This window comes from Thermobia domestica, chromosome 4, assembly GCF_964235325.1.
Source record: "Thermobia domestica chromosome 4, izTheDome1.hap1.1, whole genome shotgun sequence".
NCBI lineage: Eukaryota > Metazoa > Arthropoda > Insecta > Zygentoma > Lepismatidae > Thermobia > Thermobia domestica.
The window spans coordinates 286,991,346-287,014,208 of record NC_137457.1 but is presented as its reverse complement, the minus strand read 5'-3'; the positions used below and the strand labels follow the sequence as shown (position 1 = coordinate 287,014,208).

Below are 22,863 nucleotides of genomic sequence, written 5' to 3'. Positions count from 1 at the left end.
TAGTTTAAAGATGTCATAACACCGTGGTTGTAGAATCTCAGAATAATTCTTCAGTCTTCAGATTTTTATGTTAAATGTGAATTTTTCCCTGACTTCACTAAATATTTCAGTGATCGCATTTTACTATAATAAAGGACTGTAGTGACCTGATTATTCAGTAATATGACAATTGTGTGTAGTATACATCAGAAGGCTGATTCACGTAGCATAAGTTTAGTTAAATTTCTACGAGTAGTCGATATACCTAATGAGTAGCAATGTCAAATAATGTAATAGAGCTCAAGTATTGCTGAACCTGAATAGAGAATCGTTTTGTTTTATAAATTTGTAATAGAATGTATTACAGTTTGTTACCAAATATCGAATCGTTTATCAATTTGTCAATTACTTCAGTGTTGTTTAACGATAATGCAGATTTAGTCTTCTGGCGAGGTTATACCGTCTTTTATTCGCAAATAATACATATATAATTCAAAGCAAAATTCCGTGTGATGAAATCTTTGTTAATCTCTACCACTGAGGACGTTTGGACGTCGATAGTGAATCTTTATCCTTCATTCCAGGCCCTCACGTACATTCGCATGTTTGTACATGTACGGTGCCCTGTCACTGTCCAGTTATGTCAATGGACGATACTAGTGTAGCCTCGTTCCCTAGCAATGTGGACGTCTCTCCACATCGTGGGACATAAGAATGCTCATACTTTTTGGGGAACTAGTATTCAGTTTCTAATAATTAGCATGGGGAACTCTGAGGAACAGCCACGTGTCCCCGAGATGCTCGATATCTTGCGGTTGTCAGTTTCTATTAAGTGATAAGTGTGCTTGTCAGCTTAGGTCCCTATTACATAAAACCAAGCTACAAAACAGCACGATTTAAGCAATCTTGTGTGTGATTTATTTATTTTTTCGTTCTTTATAAAAACTTTCGTGTTATCAGAGTCAATACTGTGCTTACTTGGTTTTGTTCTGCGAAATTTTCGGAGAGTAGTAAATTTTATATCTGATAATTGATCTTGCTCTGTGATTTGTTCTAATATATTGTCTGGTTAAAGTTTGTAAAATTAGGCATAATATACACCTCTGTACCTACCTACGTAGCGAAAGGTGAAAGGATTACGCATCTCACACTATCTCTGTACTGTACCCGAATTTCTTTCGATTTCAATAATAAATCTTGATAGAGTGAAAATCTACCTTAGTTTTACAATATCAAATGAAACTTACTATTTGTTTATATATTTTCCCTTCGTATTTTGGTTGTTTTTATTCATTGTACATTTCATTTTTTACTTTTAGTGATTCTCTACATGACTTACTATACCATATTTTATTCTTTTTAATTTTTGCTTTCCTTACACATTTCTTGTAGTTTTAAGATTTTCAATTTTCGACATTCTAGTTTACTTTTTCTCTATTTCTGCATTCTTTCTCATGGCCCTATATTCTCTTTGGCAGTGGTCGTAATGAGACGGTATGCGGTGGTATGCCATACCGCCTCTGGTTTTTCTGTAATGAGGACATACCGTTTCTGGTTTTTCAGTGATCAAGACAATATTTAAATAGCCAGTATGTTGAGTCAAAATCATAATAAAACATACCGTCTCTGCTTTTTTTCACTTCGAACACTGCTGTTTGGTATCTATTTTTGGTATTTATTTCTATTGAATTTATCGTTGAATTTTTTCCGATTCAAATTTTTCCATTTTTCATTTTTTCTTCTTCCTCTTTTTTAAATTCTACACTGATGCCCCATTTTAACCAGGATGTGATTTGAGCCGTTGTTTGTTTCCTATACATTCGCATACTTGCTTTCATCTATAAGTGTGTGAGCAAGTGGATTAAATATATGTCCATCCGATGATATCCACGTCTGTTTGTTAACTGCTTAGTCAGTGAATGTTTGATAGTATTCTCATGTCTCTCATCATCTTCAAAGTTTTGTTAATGCATGTAATATTTCAAGCATACGTAGTATTCTAATGTTCCAACTACCCAAAGTAAATTCGAACTTTCTTGCCAACTCGAATGTCCTTTTAGTCTGCCTTATATGAAGCTCAATTGAAATCTGAGCAACATGAGATTTGTTTCAGAAGATAGGATTGCCGTCCTTGCGCTCAACTCCAATCAGTAGCAAAATTCTTTTATCAGAATCTTCCTCCATTTGTATCTGTGGATCCCTTCACTACCTGCAAGGCAGCTATACTTATTTGGTCTGTATTGGAAGAATTTGAAACTCTCTATGCCTAGGTCCCCCAGTCTTTTCAGTGACAAAATAATTTATTATTTATATATTTTTGAAAGTTTATATATACCTATCATAGTCTGTGTACTGGATGCCCCCCCCCCCCAGTGTTTACCTTCTAGATCTGCCACTGATCCTCTCACAAGGAACAGTGGTTCACGAGAAACTAGGTTTCTCGCGGAATAAAGTTATATAGAAATGTGAATTTTGTTTTACGAATGTTTATTGTCTTATTAAGCTCAATTCTTCCTGAAAAGAAAATTTGCTGCTCCGATAATTAGGGTTCATGATCAATTAAAGACTTCTATTTTCGATCTTAATTTAGTAGAAACTATAAAACAAGCAAATATAATTTCATTTATTTCCTTATGTGTGTTTGTGTTGAAGAAATGAACTTTGCGAATATAGAAAAACGTATTTACTTTACATATTAGTACAATTTCACCAAATTCAATGTAGAACTATTTGCTTCTGTAAATCTTCAACATTAAATTATCTACAAATAAATTTTTGAAAATTTTTCTTAGTATTTTTGGTGTGTTTCAGTTTTCAACATGAAAGAATATCAGCTGATACTGCTGCAAGTGATATGTAAGATGTAATTATGTAATTCATATAAAGATAAACAAGTATATTCATAAAGTAAAGATAACACACAATTGAGTTAACGCAACTTTTCTTAGTGATTAATTTAATGTTGTAATGACAATTTATCACTAAGCAGGAAAGGACTTAATAGACTAATAGTTATAATTTAAAAATTAAACGTGCTACATATACATCATAGAAAGTACAGTTCTAATGTGACTAATTCAAATATTCTTGAACAAAATATTTCAATCCCAATACTCTTTATTCCAATATTGAACTCTTGTTTTATAACATATGATTTTAAATACATTTGACTTTTCTGGATTACACATTCTTTAAACTATTCCTCTAATTTTAACTGATATATATCAACGCATTTATTAAAAGAAGTAACATTGATAGGAATTAAAACAGGTATATATTAATATAAGCATTGCTAAATATAATGCAATTATTTATTAAAGTAACATCATACAGTCTGTACCACTCAGTAACTGTATTACATGAACATTCTAAAATCTTTACAAATATTTATAGCTTCAAGTTGGAAAATGCACTCTGTTATTCTTGATCGACTTCAACGTGAAGTTAAAGAGACATTTAAGATGATTAATATAAATCATACTCTACATTTAATTAGAATTTATCACATTTTACGAAAAGGATCCTAGACTAGATAGAAAAGTAGACTTAGTTCCGAACGCATCAGTTGTTCAAAAACACGCACCAAATATATATTGATTAATATTTCATTAGATAATATTACTTATTCATCTGTATGTTTACGTGCACTAATAGTGTACTTCGTAAATTTCCAGTTTCATTTGGTGGTATTGGAAGCTTGTTTTTCGGAATGAGTCTAATATCTGGCATAGAAATCATTTATTTCTGTATCCTGAAGCTGGTCCAAACTTGTCGGAGAAAGAAACGTATATCGCCAGTCCTTTCTCTAAATCCGACAATCGAACGTTACCGCAGAACAAACATGAGAATGTGTCTATTAAGTGAGACAACAGCTACTTCCAACCTTATTGATAATGGACTAAGAAATAGAATACTCAATGGTGACACATATATAAGCATGTTGAGGTAGGTAATATTAAATAATATAGTATTGATAGTATTATTCTCACTTTTTATCTTGGGAATTACTCGTTTATGAAACTGTTACTTAATTTCTGAAGGTTATTTTTAGTACCGCTGATCCACAATCTTCAAATTGCAAGGTTCCTGAAACTCTTTACATTTACTTCAGTTTTGCCTTTAAGAGATTTGGATGTGAATTCTATGTATAGAAGTCCCTAATTTTTGTCAATAAGGAGCACTATGTAAACTAATTATCTTGAATACACATTAACAATCTTGCTGGAGTAATTTTTGGAGCGGAGTTATAGCGTTTAAAGTAGTAGAATGAAGCATTGTACATCATGTCCGTCCAAGAGACGTAGTACTTTCGTCTAACAAGCGGTTGCACGGTATTGTGTTGGAAAGTGGCTATATGAAGAACCTATATTAAATAATGCGGTCCAAAGCCTAGTCTGTATTTTTGTGGAGTATCAGGGACAGAAGTTAATGTTACTATAGCGTAATAGGTCTCGATCAGTGTTACAAAGTATAATACATAACATAGCTAGATAAGTCAATTAGACCTTAGTGTCCTGTTCAATATCGAGGCCACAAGAATCATGGACCTACAACTTAACGTGGGATGTGAAGCGAATGAATTCCCACAGGAAACGAAGCGGGTCTTTCATGTCAAAGACAAAAAGCCGTCCAACCTGTAGCCGCTAAAATTAGACACGTTGGTTATTACAATAAGATAGACAGGAGAATAGTATCTCAAAGAAAATGAGAGTCGTACTCGGCTTTCTATGTGCGACACTCGTGCCAATATTACAATCAGACTGGCGTATTCTATATCATTAATCATATCTGAAGTAATGGAGAAAGTGAAGTTGTGCACTCTGTCAAATGATGTCGAACTCTTCGTGAGTGCTCTGGGCAACATCCTCGGTTTCGTAAACCATGCTCTTTTTTGGCGTTTTACCATATACATGCTTACAAGCCTATCGTCTTAGTCTGAGACATCGAAAAGTTGTTGTGTACCTCTTTGAAGTTGTGTATTGCCTTCCTCTAAATATACTGTTTGTAAAATTTAAAGGTGAGATAGATAAAATAACACAAATTCTCCCATAGTCGATGGATGTAAATGAAAATCTGGTAAAATGTTGCCAGATGTTTCCCGTAGCTAGACAGGTATCAAGATGTCGCATAGCGTGCCGTTAGCGTAATCATATTGTCAAATGGATTCAATGTCCCCAAAATTGGACAGTTGAGTGAAATGAACGAGTTAGAGTGAATCAGTCAGAGCGCAGTGAAGATAAATTGTAGTGGATTTACTCTTAACGACACGGTTTGGGACAACACTTTTTGACTTGTATCGGGATGAATCGTCGGGAAACTGGAGGAAGGACAAAGTATGACAAGAGGCTTTGTTATTACTAATACCATTGTTGTGCATGCATTATGAGCATTCCGAACTACAGACGATGCTGTTCGAAGGGTAGGTAATGGCCGTCTATGATCAATTGTAACAGAAGGCGACTGATACAAGCCGCATCAGCAGGCGCAATCAAACAGTAGGTTAAGTTACAGATCTAATAGACCTTTAATTCTACCAACCGATCCGTTTGTCCGACGGTCATTTCGATGTGTTCCATTGAAACCCGCACATCGTGGGCACCGTTTGCTGAAATGTGAAGAACATCACGATTGGATTCAGAATAAGTGGGATCCCGTTTTCTTCTCCAATCAGCGCAGGTTTAGTCTGAGTAGTGATTCTGAACGTACGCTGAACTGACCAGAAGAAGGAACAGGCAATAAACTCAGGAATATTGTTGATCATTATCATTTTGGTGATTTGATGTCCTTTAATGGTGACGCGTAATGTTAGATGAACATGTCAATCTCTCAATTTTTTTGAATAAGATGTAATCCCGGGTGAACCTTATTGTGACAGTGTACTCCTTCTCCAAGTGCGTCTTTTCAGAGGTGAAATCAGAGTTTCTTCTTATCTATGGATAAAAATATGCAATTATATATCAATCAGAGCAGATAATAGTTCTCATAAAAAGTTCTAATCTTCCTGTCCTTCCGAACGAAATCTTAACGTTTGGGGTGCTTAGGAAGACGTCTTGCAGTAAATCAAGCAGTACGGAGGTGTATCTAGCTGTTATCAATAGCACTGGTGAAATGACGAAACTCTATGCCACAAAAACTCGTTACCAGCTCATGAGCAGCATGGGAACACGTTGCACACAATACATCTTTGTCCATGGTGATAACACATTCTTTCAAGGTCTCCTATCATGTCAAGATATCTCGTCAGTAGAAGCTATTTCAGGTTGAGGCTGCCTTTATATAAATGCATCATTTTTGTTCTTCTAATAACGCCTTCCTTTCTATTAGTTGTCATGCTGTAGCATCATGTTCTACATTTGATGCAAATTCCACAAATTTTTGCTACTTGACAATGACAGAATGGGGAAATAAGTTTCATCCTTAAGTTTTTCATGGCAGAATATTTTACTGCACTGCCGTTCGGTTGCAGATTTTTCAACCATTAACGTTGAAGATTACTTAATGATAACTGTCTCAAACAATGTACTATTACGGAAATATTTCTAATCTGCTTTATTAACTTATGATATATCTATGAAACTTTGTGTAATACAAGCGTTTACAGATTTCCTATGTTTCCAGATCTTTGTTTCCAAAGTTTTCCACCATCAAACTTGAGTTTGAACTTAAAGAAACTTAGAAAGAATGTACTTATTTCATTCGAATCTTGGTGAGACCGTTTATTAACTATGGTTTAAGTGTAGTATGTAAAATTTTCTGAAGTGAAAGCAGGATATTTTTCGGAATTGGTAATTTAATAATTTAAACTTATATTTTCCTATTACTCTTTCGTTACAACAATTGCTCTACAATCACCACTCTACATTTTTGTTATACCACTTTAACAAGCAAAAATTAGGTAGAATGTAAAACTAAGAAAAATGTTTTATCTTTCAGAAAATTTGTTGTGAAAAGAAACTTAACCAATAGAAATTCCTTGCTCCAGTTAATAATTATTTTTTATCGTTCTACTTTAAGATTTTATATGCTAGCCAAAAGTAAATAAAATTATGTGATTTAAGATTTAATAATTCGTATGAAAGTTACCGAAGGATTATTGTGTTTCTATATTATAAATGTATACAAAAAGTTAAAGTTTTACGTTTGTTTTACTCCCCTATTCCCATTATCCTTGCCAGATTTCTTATGCTGTTATGATGATTTGTTTGCTTAAACATAGCATTATAGCATGGAAATCCACTAATTTTATAATGTATATGCCAACAAATATTTAATGTATATAACTAAAAGTGGGTAAAATGCATAGGTGCAATAGAACATGAACCCCCAAGGCATTGGGAGTCAAGTTTTCAAAATAAAGAAAAAATATAGTATAGTGGCTTAAATATTTTCAATCTGCGCATGAAAGTATTTTTTAATTTTAGTTAATTTAGTAGACTCCTATTGTTTCTGGTCTAAAAATATAATAAAATAATTATATATATAATATTTTTAATGAAAGAGTTCTATATATATGATTTTCAATGTATTTTAAACTAGAAGGATAGGTCCTGTTAACACGTTATTTTTCTACACAGTAAATATTTTGCTTATTTTGTGACATTCACTAATTTTATTTGTAGTTTATAGTGGGATATTGTTTCAGGGTGGTAATCTTCTCCCGCGTGAGTTCTTGTGCTATCTCCATAAATGAAAATTATAACCATTTAGGTAAAATATCCTCTGTTGCGGGATTACATGGCTTTGGAATCGTTATTTATGAAACGAATTTAAATATTCAAACGAGCTACGAAACAGTATTAATACAATTTTTTTCATAATTGTAGGCCTGCCGATTTCTAGGGATAAACATAGAAAACTTAGATGTGTCCATTAATTTTACGGAACTTTAAAAATAAAAATACTAGCATAGTCAGTGGCGTATTTAGGGGGGGCTTCCGGGCTTAAGCCCCCCCCCCGAAATCTTACTTACTATAGTAAAGTATATGAAATATCTTGCAGAATTTTCACATTTTCAGGCAAAGCCCTCCCCGAAAGTTAGCAAAGCCCCCCCGAAAGAAAATCGTAAATACGCCACTGAGCATAGTCCTCATATACTTTGAAGATCTCCTATCTACGTCAACTGGGATCTTAAAAAGAAAACAAAAGCAAAGTTATTTGTGATTAAGTTCACTCATTAAGCGGAACACAAGCTCGTATCGTTCAATGAAAGTTCATACTGATGAAGCATGTTTGTTGGTACAACCCATTTCTTTATAATTGTTAATTACGCAAACACTATCTACAAAAGTCAAGGCCTCTTAAGTAATGTTTTATTTAATACATTAATTCCAGTTTGTTCAGCTGCAGAGATCTATAAATTGAACTGTCAAGAGTAACTACGCTTCAAGTATTACATTTGATCAAATTTGATCCAAGGCAAGTGAAGTTGTTAGACTCAGTATTGTGTGAGATCAACAAACGTGTTAAATACAGCCCTTGCCTACAGTACGTGACAGCTGTGAAACAGAAAATGTGCGTAGTCTCTGACAACTAGTGGACGATCTACAAATAGGTGGAGGACATTGAGCAGCAGGTCTGGGTTAATATACTATGCAAGCAATTAGGTGTAAGATTAAATCAGAAATTAATAGCGGCCAGTGCTACGTTACAAATTTTAGAGAAATAAAAGCTAAGCTGATAAACTAAACTAAAGGAATAGCAGTAAACATAAACTGTTGAAAAAACAATTCTTAATTACTATAGCCAGCGCTATGAACTGATTCGCTTAGAAGTTTGTACAAGATAGTATTGATACTAAAATATACTATCATTTTTATGTATCCTTAACTCTATTAGGGTGTTAAAATAATCAGAAGGGAAAACTTGAAGAAAGAAACACTGTCATTTTCTATTCAATTAAGAAGCAGAATTATTAATCCTGTCACCATCAATCCTTCTTTATTTAACACCAAGCACTTTTGAATGATAGGCTACAGACTTCAGCCGATGTTGCGTGATTTGCTCAATAAACTTTAACCACATTACAGTAAGCTTTATAACTCCTTGTTCATAAAATTTCCTTTATTTATCGACAAAAGAATTAGCATGGCACTGATTTACAGCCACAACTGAAACCAACGTTATCCAAAGCATGTTTTTTTTTTTTCAAGAGAGCGAAACAAGTAACTGTCTCACAGTGTGGGTATGCCGAGTGTGGTGGATTTCATAACACATTTTATACTATCTCCAATAAATTTCGACGGATGACGAAACTTCTCTGAAATTTGGCATTATCATGATGAAACATAACACTTTCACAGTTGGCAAGCTCTGTATGTTCAAGGTCGATACATTTGTTTAAACTATGCAATTGCCAACAGTATGAACTCGATATGATTGACAGGTTTCTTAATAGACAGCCAAGAAACAAAACACATTAAATATCCTTCCATATTGAGAGCAGAACTTGCCTGTGGTGAATTTATGATTTCAATTTCATTTAGGAAGAATGATCGAGGCACTTCCAGAAGTAGAAGTAAAATATGAAAAAATGAATTATTCCATTTCCCATGGTTAATTTGCTATAAAAGACGAAAAACACAACGTAACGCTTCTTTCTTTTAATAATGCAGCTACAAGAGTCACTTGTCAAATTAAATAATAATAACAGAATTTAACCAACATATGAATAAATTTGCTGCTAAAACAAAACAAAAAGTGTCGTTGCTCTCTCAACAGCTCAATGATTGATTCAGTCACGCGGGACTTTTTGCACAGGGTAGATGTGGCACCTATTATGCTTATGTAAGATGATGCTGTTGTTTTACAAAGTACTGTCGCTTTCTCCTGAGTGAGGGACGAACTAACATATAAAGATTGCAGCAGTATGCTGCACTGACTTGAATTCTGTGACGTAAAAAAATGAATAATGGCGATGGCAAAACGGACATAACTCAAACATCATTATTTCCGCATAATTACTATTTTTGGAAGATGTGACATCCAGATAAGTCCACTCATTTAACTGCCGCAGCCGCTTTAAGTATGATTTTTGCAAATGATTTGTAAAGATGCCCGTTTTAAAGCAATTGTTCAGTATGGATCCTGTTCTCGATCTGGTGTAGTCAGAACGTAGAATGATAGTTCTCATGATATACTTTTCGAAGTCAATTGCAGCGTTTATATGTTCGTCACGTATCAGGTGCACCATTTAAACAAACAGACAGAAGATAGGGCATCCTTATCGGTAAAAACTTATGATCAACTCATAGGTCTCTTTTCCTGGTATTCCTGGTATTTCCTGTGTAAGAATTCGTGACAACAGGGTGTAGGATGGCTTAATTGACCAATGTTACGAATGGTACAAATGTTTAATTTACTAGATGTTTACAGTCCCTCTAAAACAGTAATATTATAGCACTAGTTTCACATGATAAATAGTTTTTCCTTATTAGGAATCACAGGAAACTAGCATCAGTCCTTGAACTTCATCTGTAAACCTTATGGAAAGTATGATTTCTTATACAACTGAACAGAACATTATTTATATAAAAGAGAAAACTACATTTCCTGAGCATAAATTTTCAATCATAAGAATAATTTTAGTCTTCAATTTTCCAGTAATGCTTAGTTCTAGTAGAGTATTTTGCCTAGACACCATTGATATAATTTGGCACATTAATGTATTTAATTGTGGTATTCTCTATTATCTATTTATAAAGAGGTAAGAACCTTGAGTTATAGTTACATTAGTTCCATAATAGACACCGTTTCTGTTTTACAGTTGTAAATTATATAATGTATCTACTAAATAGATTGAGAATATAAGCTAAAAGAGATATTTTCCTTTCAAGCAGGGATAAACAAGTTCACAAAGGTAAAATAGGGACAGTGTTTTCAGCCTTGTGCGATTCAGTGAAAGAACTACTTGATCTATGTGCCATAGATGGACTTAAATACATAAAAACTTCTCCGTATGTGATATTCAGGTATGTAGTTCTTTTCTGCCTACATCATAAGTTAAAATTATAGAACTTCCGATAACTAGAAAAAGGGTATAATATGTTACTATGCAGCTCGTTAGTAGCATTATCATATTACATTAAATTATCTTTTTGAACTCTAAATGCTAGGGAGTATCATATATATATATATAGTGGAAGAACTGTACACTAGCAGTGTAACACGGCATAACGAAAGTAACTTTAAATAATATATGACCTTGAACAAAGTTAGATTCGGAGATTCAATGAATATCAAAGCTTGGTAATTCAAGGCACGTGTTATACCTCTAGAGTACCTTGATATGGTCTTTCTTTCTTGATAGTTTATAGCCTAATCAATATGAACTGGAGACATATGCATCTGTCCTACTTCTACGAGTATCTTACGATGTAAGGTCTATTTTGATAATTAGTTTCCTACGAATTCTACAGAGAAAATGGGTACCATACCCCAAACAGACATTTGATTATTAACCTATCCTAGTAACTCATCTTGTTGCAGTTTTGTTTACACGCAATTGATGAGTACTTTGTTCTTTCAATATCCTGTAAAACATAATTGGAGTCTTACAGTCATCAGTTAGTATTATTCCGTATGTTTTTATCTTCTTATGTTACTTTCCATCAGTTAAGTGAACTTCTACTGGGTATTCTTAAATGTGACTCCACTAATATGCAATACCTTAACATAACTAAAAAAGGCACACGCACTACAAGACGAAACGAATACAAATTACCGATAAGCATGACATAAGTGGTAGTGTAAAAATGTAGTATAAGTGTGATCATAGCTCACGGAGATGGTTCTAAGTAGGTAACTGAGTTTAGCAGAGATCAGGAAGTTGTCAATTACGGATGTGGAAGATGTCAGTACACTAGCACTGATATTTTACATGTACCACTAAAAACTTTAACAAGCTTACAGTACTCTTAAAACTAGACGAAAAAAAATACCGCATCTAAATTGTTCGATTACCTGGGATGCAAGGTCCCAGCTATAAAATCTGCAAGTGACTTCAGAGCCTAGGTTGACTAACAGTAAGAAATGTCCATCGATATTTTCATAGTCTAGGAATGTATCGATGTACTTCCAAAACAAAGCCTCTGCTTATTTAACTAGAAATGACACAGGACACACTTCTGTCACCGTCATGTACATCAAACCAAATCTCACTTGTAGGCACGCTGCATCCTCCAATAAAAGACGACTTTCTCAGTTCTTATACAAAGATCGACAATGGGTATAGAAGCACTCAAATGCCTATAAATCATCACAATTCTTAGTGAAATACGGTGGATTTAAAATTCATGATATGGTGTTCAATTTGGGTAGGTAAACGTAGTAAAATCACTTTTCCTATAGTCGTATCAATGTTGAGCCGAGAATTGCCTAGTAGGTAGCCATATTTCTTTGAAATAGGGAAATTGTCGCGGAACATCACACAACGCATTGATGACAGACAGAAAGATATAGGATAAAGAGATTCCGCTGAAAGGACAAAATACGCCGTGATCCCCACATGAATCATAAAAATATTTATCGTCTACAACTAAAATTGCACAAACTGCTACACAGAGTGAGAAGAAACCATACTATTTTCAGAACACTGTGACAAATGTTACCATGAGAGACTTACTTGATACATGTCACGTAAAATTGGAATTCTAACATGCTGCTAATCTGAGACCCGTCAAATACTAACTTCAGCATCAATAATAGTTATTCTTGTGCAATGGTACTAATGGACATAGCCCTATTTTATTTACGATATAGTAGTTTGTACATACAAATTGTCAAATTCCTTACGTTTCATACCTCTTAGGTTATAGATTATGCTTATCATTTTTACAGAAGGAATAAAATTAAGGATTTATATATTTATTTATTTACAAATGTAGTTACGTTAACATATATTGTAATGTAAATTTTAAAGTGATAAAACAAATTACAAATATAACTTACGAATGAGTATAAAAGTATTCATATTGTGTGCTTAAAGAGAGAAAAATGTAGGAAATATATAATTTTCGATTTCCTTTTACATTTTTACCCTTAAATTGACTCACGACTCGCCTGGAGTTGCAGGTCTTACTTATTAAAAGATTCTTAAGTTTGTATAATGTAGAGACAAAATATAGTAAGTTTTTGTTCATACAGTAGATGCTGACGTTTTGTTTTTAAGTGATGAAATTTATATTTTTAAAAAGTAGTTTTTATATAAAGTACTAAGTTTAGAAATGAGTCAGCCATAAAAGCATTAATATACGTAAGTTATATTTTCTCTAGTTATTATTTCTTAATTTCAGACACAATATGGATTAATTTATGCTCAGTGATCTAGAATGAGTAGGACATTTTGATAGAAAATCATGTTGAAGCAAGACTTTATTCTTGCCCCATCACAATTCATGAAAACAACGTAACTAATCGGCAGCTCAGAGAGGCATTCAGTATCGCACATCATAGTTGGCTACGTCATCTGAAATAAGCACTGCGGACAATAGTTCACGTAACAGGTAACTAAGGACTGGCCTCAATGAAAAGACAGCAACGACTGTTCTAGCATTGTTTGTGAAAAGTTATAAACCCTATTCCCGTAGTTTCTCACTGAAAATTGATATCATTCAATCATCGATTCTCCAGATGTTACATACTAATGGCCGACATCCTTTTAACCTGCATATAAATGAGAATGAGAAACGAAAAATAAATCACTATGGCACAGATAAACAAATAGAGTTCTGTAAGTGGCCTACGAACCAATACGAATTAGATCCCTTATTTCCATGTTGTATTCCAAGCAGCTAAGAGGCCTATTTCTGTTTGAATAGAAAAATCAATCAGTGTAATTGTTAGTACTGATGAATCAAATTGAAACCTTACTGTGTAGCGTCATTTTGCTAGTTCCAGAATGAAAAGCTAAAGAACACTTTAGTATCAGTTTAAATCTTAATAAGATTGCTTAGTTATCGTCCTGCATAAAGTTCTAGGATTACAAAAATTGGATTTTCTCTAAACCTAAAGATGAGAATGTACTCTTGTCTAACTCACTTTAATCAGTGCAATGAAATCTATTTATTGGTACGTCTTATCTTTGGACATGCATTTCAATAATCGTTAATAATACTGCAAAAAATATAGTCTTCCTCAACCATTGTCAGAAAAAAATAAGAAAATAAACATTTAATTCACCACTCACATTAATATTATTTGAGCTTTTCAATTATTTTTTAAAAGTCTGCATATTTTATATTCAGTAGTAACTCTCAGAAAAATAAATTCAATGTATATTCAATTATCTGAAACAAGCAATCTTTTTATTTTTACAGAATATTGTGGCTTGCAATTTTCGTGACCCTTGCAATATTTGCAGTAATGGCAGCAATGATTCTTGGTGCAAAATATTTCAATAGCTCCATTACATACGAAGTGGAAGTTGTAAATGCTACATCAAATGTAACTGTACCATCATTTGCTCTTTGTTCCGAAGGTGTAACTTGGAGTGAAAAGTAAGATCATTTATTTATACAGAGTTATAGTTGTAATATATTTATATTTTATGTAATAAATAAGAAATATTTTACGGTGTTACTCAGTATGATGCTGTACAATATTTGAGAAGCATATATCTAAAGTACACCACCACATACCATTTATACAATAGATATAACTAATTTTCAACTCATATTTGTAGAAAATTCTTGAAAGACAAAATATAATTCTCGAGGAACATTGAAAGAAAATGCCCTAGTTAGTAATAATTTGAGTATCATGTAATTTTAGCTCTCATAGCTCCATGTAATTATTATTAATTATTATTTTCCTTAATTTCATAGTAGTATCAAAACTATACAAAACGAAGAATTAAAGTGTTGTGTAAAACATGGGCACCACAAAGTTTACTTCAGTATCAAGTATTGATCTTTCAATATCCATGCAAGACGGAAATATCAATCAGTTTCCCAAATCAATATTTACTTCACTATATTTTTTTCAGATAATATGGTGAACTAAAAACCTCAGTCTCTAGTTTGAAGTTTCCTGTGTTAAAACAGATTACTTTCACTTTGAATGATGAGATTTTAAAACTAAACAAGTTCCGATGAAAGCAAATAATCAATAAATGATTTAAAAACGTACCTAATAAGATATATTTCCGTCATTGTATTGTGATATTCACTATTTTAAAGTGAGTAATACAGACGCCTTGCAGAATTCGTAATTTCTATCTCTGAAACAGGAATTCATTGCGTTACGAGGTGCATATTTTGAATATACCATTCATTTGGTGTTGAGTGAAGAAGTGCATTTACAAATCACCGTTTACCATCCTCCATATACTATCTTCCATATTGTAACAAAGGACTTCAAGAATAACATTAAAAAGATATGCCTGATCCAACTACTTTCGAAATAAGATGTATAGACAAATTGCAGGGGAGATTCAAGCTTTCCTACTATGTGAAATCTCTAACATTTCTTAGGAATTAAAATCTGTAGATTATTAGACGAAATTTAAAACCCAAAATTAAAACTGAAAATAGTAAAGGTATTATGCATGATTCTGTATCAGAATTTTGTCTTTAAGTGCTGTGTTACATCAGCCATTATTTTTATACCAATCAACATGTTTTAAATTCTTAACAACATTAGGTCTTCTGTTACATCTGAGTTACAATTGACTCTTGACTTCCTTTTCTGAAATTCTTAACCCATAAGTACTCGCTCCCTTTTTGTGACACCAGTACTCGCGCAGGGGTCCAATAGACCCCAAATTGATATTAGTTTTTTACAATAAAAATAGTTCTTTTAAATAATTAAGACAATGTAGTATAACTCTAGACATGTTTTTAAGAGTATTTGCTGCAATTAGATATTTTTTTACTCGTTTTGAGACGTTTATTTATATTTTTTCATCAGGTCTTCTGGTTAACAACACAAAATTTACCTGTTTGGGAGTCTGTGAACACCCGCACGAGTACTTAAGGGTTAAATTTAAAAACACTCAGGCAAGAAAATAGGTTATTACAGCCACAGTCTATAGATACTTTCTTCCATATATTGTACCAATTCTGGTCAAAATGTTGGTTCATAGACTTTAATCAAACTTTAAGTTTGATGTAATAACATTAAAAACACGAGTAGAAGAATGTCTCCTATACATTATTATGATATTTGGTTTCCTCAATAAGTGGCTTTTCCTAACTTAAAATCATTGATGTCCTCCGTACATCTTACTCGGCAAATAATGCGTATAAAATACAATGTTTGTACTCTTAATGCTACATTGTTGATCTTGTTTCACATCTAAGTCCACAGACTTAAATGTTTCTTATTTGCGGGTGAATTACAATATCTCTAAATAACCACACATTTCAAAAAACGTGCATCAAATTCAAACGAATTCATTTATCGTTTTTCAAAGCTTACATTAATAAGTGCATTCCTATCAAGAATAATATTATCAGCTAAATATTCTTCTAATAATTTTGAGTGCTGTGTTCCTGGTTTGAATTTTAACCCTTTTAATTAAGCACAAGGTAAAATATAGTATTGTGTTAAACACAATTTTCAAAATTCCGATGAATCGAAAACTAGCATAAAAACACCGAATACTAAATTTAATTTAACTTTGTTTCTGAAGTGTACATTTATTTCTTTCCTTTAAATAGAGTATTATTATTCTCACCATTAAAGTATTAGACATATTATCCAAACAACACATGCGCGTATGTTGCGGGTGCATATTCCACACAAAATAATATGTATGTCTATATGTATTAATATGTGTACTGAAACCGTACGCAGTTATATGCTCACGTATACATTTACATCACGGATGCTGCAAACGCACAGTTACATTTGACTTCAATATACAGTTTTAATCTAAGTATTTATAGATTTAGCATTCATAAAAAGAACAAAGTGCAAGTATCACAGTATTAAAAAAGTAAAACAATGTGTAGATTTACTTAAGATTTGCCAAACTTTTAACATTCGATTTAAATTTCGTTGTAGAAAATGAAAGAGAAATATATATACGAAGTTCAACTTTTTAATCATATCAAATTTCAATTCACACTTATTTACATTGTGCCATAGATTACGATATGTAAAGATAAAGTTTTCCTACGTAAACGAAAAATCACTATAAAGGTGGTTTCTCGAAATATGTATATATACATACGCTAAACTAGACTAACCACAATAAACTGAAACTGTCGTGACCTAAACTAAAATAAACTATACCTGTGAAAGCTTTCCTAATCTAACCTAAATTTTACTAACGTTAGTGTAACTAAAATAACCGTGAACAATCTAACAAAAAAAACGGAAATTTAAGATTGGGTTAATAATCTTGACGCTTTGGAGGTCACAATTGAGAATACATTTCTAATTATTTAAAAACAACATTTTAAACCATGTACTATTTTTTACGATCATTGTCTGGTGTTTTTCTAGCAAAAACTTCCAGCAAACGTTGCAATTCCTAGCTATAATTTATGGTGGTATCTGATCAGAAACGTGTGACGGATGGATACGACAATCCCCTTTCGAAACTAAAATAACAGCATTCAGTGAACTCTGATAACACCGAAACAACCAATCATGTGATGGTGTCAGGTTCGAAGGTGTGTGGTGGTTGGAGAATGCACTAAAATCTCTTCGATAAGTTCTCTCACTTTCTGTTTATTCTTTAAAAATATAAATCTCGATTTGGCTCCGGCACGTAACAACTTTGTGTTGAGTACTTCTAGCATTTTTTTAAATTGCAAAATAAACTCGCACTAGTCGACAGTACAGATTCGATTCATACATTCTACCTGGCACAAATAGCTTGTGATGCAAGATACTTTGCCAATCCTGCTAAACGCACAGCATAATCCCCGTGGGCATCTGTGTGGGCTTTGCTACAGCCTATGGAACTTTCCAATTCCAGAACGATTATTTCGCATTTTACTCTCGTAGTTTATCCCCTTCCCATCACTCGTTTAAAGTTGCATCGATTTCGTTACGTTTTTGCAGAGATTTGTGGATAATATATCGATTGAGTAAATCTTTTCAGCCAGATCATGTTGTCCTCAAACGTCAAATCCCATTTTGTAAGCAGATTTCTTAGAATGGTTTAACACACTTTGGTTATGAATGTTCAGGACATAGGCTATGTCAGAATGCCTATATGCTAAATGAGATTAGTCCTTAGCCGCTGCAATTCACATACCATGCAATTTGGGATATTATTGCCATCTCATGAGGAAAATTCTCAGTACTTTTTAGATTAAATGATAATACAAATGTATTTCCTTTTACAATTTTCAAGTATAATAAGTAAGTATCTTTTGAATTGCCAGTAGATTTCGAATCGACCAGAGGAGAGCGAGTCGACAAGCAGCATTCAATTTCGATTCAAATAATTGAACACGTCCACCGATCTGATTCAGCCTAGTCGCTTTGATTTAGTCGCAAATGCAGAGAGTCGATTTAGCCGTGCTACTAAATCTACTAAGTGAATACAGGGCTTAATGAGCAAAGCCTCCACCTTGAGTTAGTTTTTAAACTGCACGACTCTACTAGCCACTATTATCACCTATATTCCTTTAACACAAAGTTTAATAAAATAAATTATGTTCGTATACTATTATGCATAAATTTACATGATGCCGGTCCTTACTTAACAACACGTTAATGATATGTAGTTATTGTTTTTAGATGAGCCTGAAGTAAACTTGCACCTAAATTAATCTAGAACTAATAAAATACGCTAATTGGCTATTCATGTTTAGGTTATATTAACGTAATGTTCATTTTTATCTTGGGTTAGAACTATATCTAATTATATAGTTCAGGAAAAGAAGCACTTATTTCTTTATTACTACGGAAAGATTTAGATGATGATGTAGTGTTCTAAATTCTTTAAATTTCAGGAACTGCAGCCTGATTCTTCCGAATTGTTCTGTGAATGGAGAATGGATCGATTGTTGCTCGGTGTTTACTTCAATTAATTCGGATCTTCCGAACTGCTACATTTTCAACTCCCGGCAAGCCGAGTAAGTTTGACAATTATCCCTTGGTATGTAAACTAGCAACTCAGAAATATTTTCAAAGTAGCTACAACAGCTGAATATATAATTTAAGAAGCTTTTCTCATGATAATATTGCACAAACAGTTATCCGCAAGAGAAGATGAGAAAAAAACCCTTCGTGTAAAAATAAGTACGACGTTAGAGACTAGACATCACTTTCATATCTTTCCAAGATGAAATATATATTCAATCCTCCTGCCATCGATAACCCGGAAAGGAATTCTAATGTAGCGTGAGTTTATATGGTTGACAGTAAATGAGCCAAAGCTTTTGAATTAATTCCAATGTCTCTTTATGAACATTTTATGAAATGGATAGAAGCTACATGTATTCAAAACTTGACTTCATGGTCGTTGCCATAAACGTGAAATTAAATGAAACGAAATTGTTTATGAAATCATCAATAGTATATGTTATGCTATATATGTTTCTTTTGAGTCGCAGAGGCTGCTCTACTGTATGTGCAGCGTTTGCATCTACGCATGTTGAAGCGTAGCAAAAACTTTCATCTGCTACAAAGTTGAAATATTTGAACAATATATATATATATACACATGGAATCAATATCTCTTGCTGGAGTAAAGCTTTATTTTAGTATTAAATTCAGTAATCTCACCTGTATATTTGCATATTACATTCATGTTAGTTTAGGTTGCATTGTAGTTGCTTAGGCATTATTAATATAATTAAAATGCGAATGGACAAAGCAGAGTAGTTGTAGATTTGATTAAATGCATTTTAAATTGTATTGCTGATGCAACCTTGGCTCAAGTTAAAAAGCGTATTGTGGTTTACATTTATCAAATTTACATATAGAAACAACATAGATCTAGCCTTAATATCAAAATTATACCTGAAGTGCCACTGAATTATTGATGTATATATAATTATAAGTGTAACTCACTCGAAGCAATTGGTAAAAGTTAGAGGAGTAAAACACATGATTCAGACGCTTCTTCGATCTAGGATAAATAATATGTGGAAGAAGCATTTCATTCAAGCGATATTTCGTTTCTGAAAACAAGCATTTAATTGAGTTTTCTCGTCCCATAGTGTAAAAAGTAGGGCATGATACATGATAGTGATGGAAAGAAATCCTTAGGGACTTAGCCGTATCGCATGTAGCGCCATCAAATTGAATGAGGAGTCCAGTTGACTTACCAGCCCAACATAATTACATGTATTAAGTACACCCGACTCGAGTAGATCCAACCGCAGGGTCCAATTGACAGTCCGTACTCAAACAATCAGTTATACTTTATGTGTTCAATGCTCGTGTCACAATATGGGTTTCATCAATCGTTGACCTATTTCATATCGCTTGTGACTTTACGCCACCGCGCCGAAAGTTTTTCATGGATCATATGACAAAGAGACTGGATCATCAATGGTTCGAAAATAGTAGCATGTGGTGATGAGCTGAATTCCAAAATCATCATTGTGATGGTACGTCACGAATATAGGGCCAGCATCATGAAACCATACATTCAGGTTGTCAAAGGGGAACAGTACCATTAATAGTGGGTCCATGATACCGTAGGTATTTTTTGGTCCATGTTTATGATACGAGGTGCACACAACGTAACATTACTAAATCGAAGTACTTACAACTATTGGCCGATCGCTAACATTCGCTCATTCAGCTTTTACCACCCGAGTGGAAATGAAATACACAAGCATGATAACGCTATTATCATAAATCCTGGTTACTACCAGTTGATTTGAAGGGCATTGTATTTATTTCTTCCCTGTGAAATAGACATCTAGAGAACCGGACGTAAATCCCATTGAACTTCCCTGGATACTATGGAAAGTAGTATGCAAACATATCATCCACCACTGGCATCCTTAACTCATTTATGAAAATTTCTGAAAGACTTCGGCATACTATACCTCCAGTTAATCTCCGTAGATTTGCTGAACCTATGCCACAATATTAAGGCCGAAGTAACAACAAATCATTAGTACTCAGGTATCTCTCATTCAGTGACACTTCAATGCAATATCGTATTAAGTACAGGACCAAAATAAAGAACAAAACCGCCACTTATGATGTTTGTCCCTGTCCTGTATTTTATATGATCACATAATAATAGAATTAGTTATAATTTTCATATAACACATCAGGATTTTGCCTTTACAGGCAGTCGTCCCCTTCACAATTGTATATTTACTTTATGTTGGACAAAATATGATAAGGTTCATGGTACTATAGAGCTTTTGTTGTGAAGTAAACCTTTCAAATATACTAACATTGTATCTTTTCACGTTACATGCATGGCAATTTTAGAATAATAGCTAATTAAAGTCTTCTGTGAAAAATTGAAAAGTAACATGTTCGAATATCTTAATCTAATTAATTAATTCTGGAACATTGAAAATAATACGTAAGATTTCTCCGGAGATACAATGAACTAATTTTATCTTTCTCCGTAACCCTCAATAGTAAAAAAGTACTAAACCTTTATACATGAACTAATTTATTACTACTACTACTACTACTACTACTACTACTACTATTATTATTATTATTATTATTATTATTATTATTATTATTATTATTATTGTTATTATTATTATTATTATTATTATTATTATTATTATTCAATGAATAGTATATATTCATTAAGACTACTAGCATGAACTAATCACTTAAGTACTAAAAATCGTTGATTTTAAAATGTGTTCTCTGCAGGCAATGAAAAGTGTCAAACAATGGTATCGCACGGAATGAAAATTACTTCGGCTTTGACAACAAGAAGTATAATCAGAAAGACATGTGTACAAGGTATTCCAAAATTAATGGCGAAAAATGAAACCACAGATTCAAGGCACCAAAACCAGAAAAAATGTTTATATGACATATAGTCCGGAGCTAGATGGCTTCGAATGTGGGGGGACTTCACACCTGCCAGCTGGATAATGATAGGAGTAGGAACAGGGTTCAGAAGGATATAAAAATCATATCGGCTTGAGATGTTAAACGCATGTTACATACCTGTGCTAGAGATTCTCCAGACGTCATTTAGGAATTCACTCTACGGATTTAGGAATTTAGGGTAGGGGTAATGAAACGGTACAGTAACGATGGAAACCATACATAAAAGAGTTGTTATCCATGGCACGATTGCACGCACATGTACAATGGGATTCAAAGCAAAAACCACTTAGTATGGTTGCATAATCTCAGAGGGCAATCGAAAGTGGTATACCACATAGAAACTTACAGAGTGAGAGGAGAAATAAGAACAAGTGTAACTAGTCGTGTCATGTCATTTGATGGCACACTTCAAGAATATGGGAATAATTAGAACATGTATATTTCCGTTGGAGGGAAAGTACTCTCATCAAACCATATAGTAGAAATATGTTACGAATAAAATTTTGAATAAGAATTCTAGTGTTTCAAGCATTGGAACTACATGTAACTTATATAAAAATACAGCGTGACAAAGGAAGTACTTATTATTACTAATCTTATTTACAGCTTCGCCAATATAGTATTATTATCTCTATAAGACATATTATTTAGTGTTACATGAAGGTAAAGATATATTTTCGGAGCTATAAGATAAATTAGTAATGACGTTTGCTTTCGTCACATTTTATTGTATTTAGCTTGAATTAGGATATCAGAAAACTAGAATGGAACAGAACAATATGTACGATACAAGGAGCTAATAGGACACTACATGCCTAACAAATTATACAAAGAAAACGGAAGTGGATAGAAGGCGAAGCAGATAAAATAGGAAAGATAGAGCAGAAGACTAAGAGTTCATCTAGTTTTACTAGGTGTAAAAAGAAACTAAATGAA

The 22,863-nt window shown here is 33.2% G+C and overlaps 1 protein-coding gene across 1 annotated transcript in view; it reads left to right on the top strand.

Annotated features, from left to right (window-relative positions):
* Window positions 1–22,863, top strand: part of LOC145683155 (uncharacterized) — a 71,418-nt gene that overhangs the window by 36,828 nt on the left and 11,727 nt on the right. Inside the window, exons 10-13 of the mRNA XM_081754518.1 lie at window positions 3,654–3,924; window positions 10,815–10,946; window positions 14,292–14,471; window positions 18,888–19,010. Of these exons, the coding sequence (XP_081610644.1) occupies window positions 3,654–3,924; window positions 10,815–10,946; window positions 14,292–14,471; window positions 18,888–19,010 (706 nt within the window). The remainder of the gene's footprint in view (window positions 1–3,653; window positions 3,925–10,814; window positions 10,947–14,291; window positions 14,472–18,887; window positions 19,011–22,863) is intronic.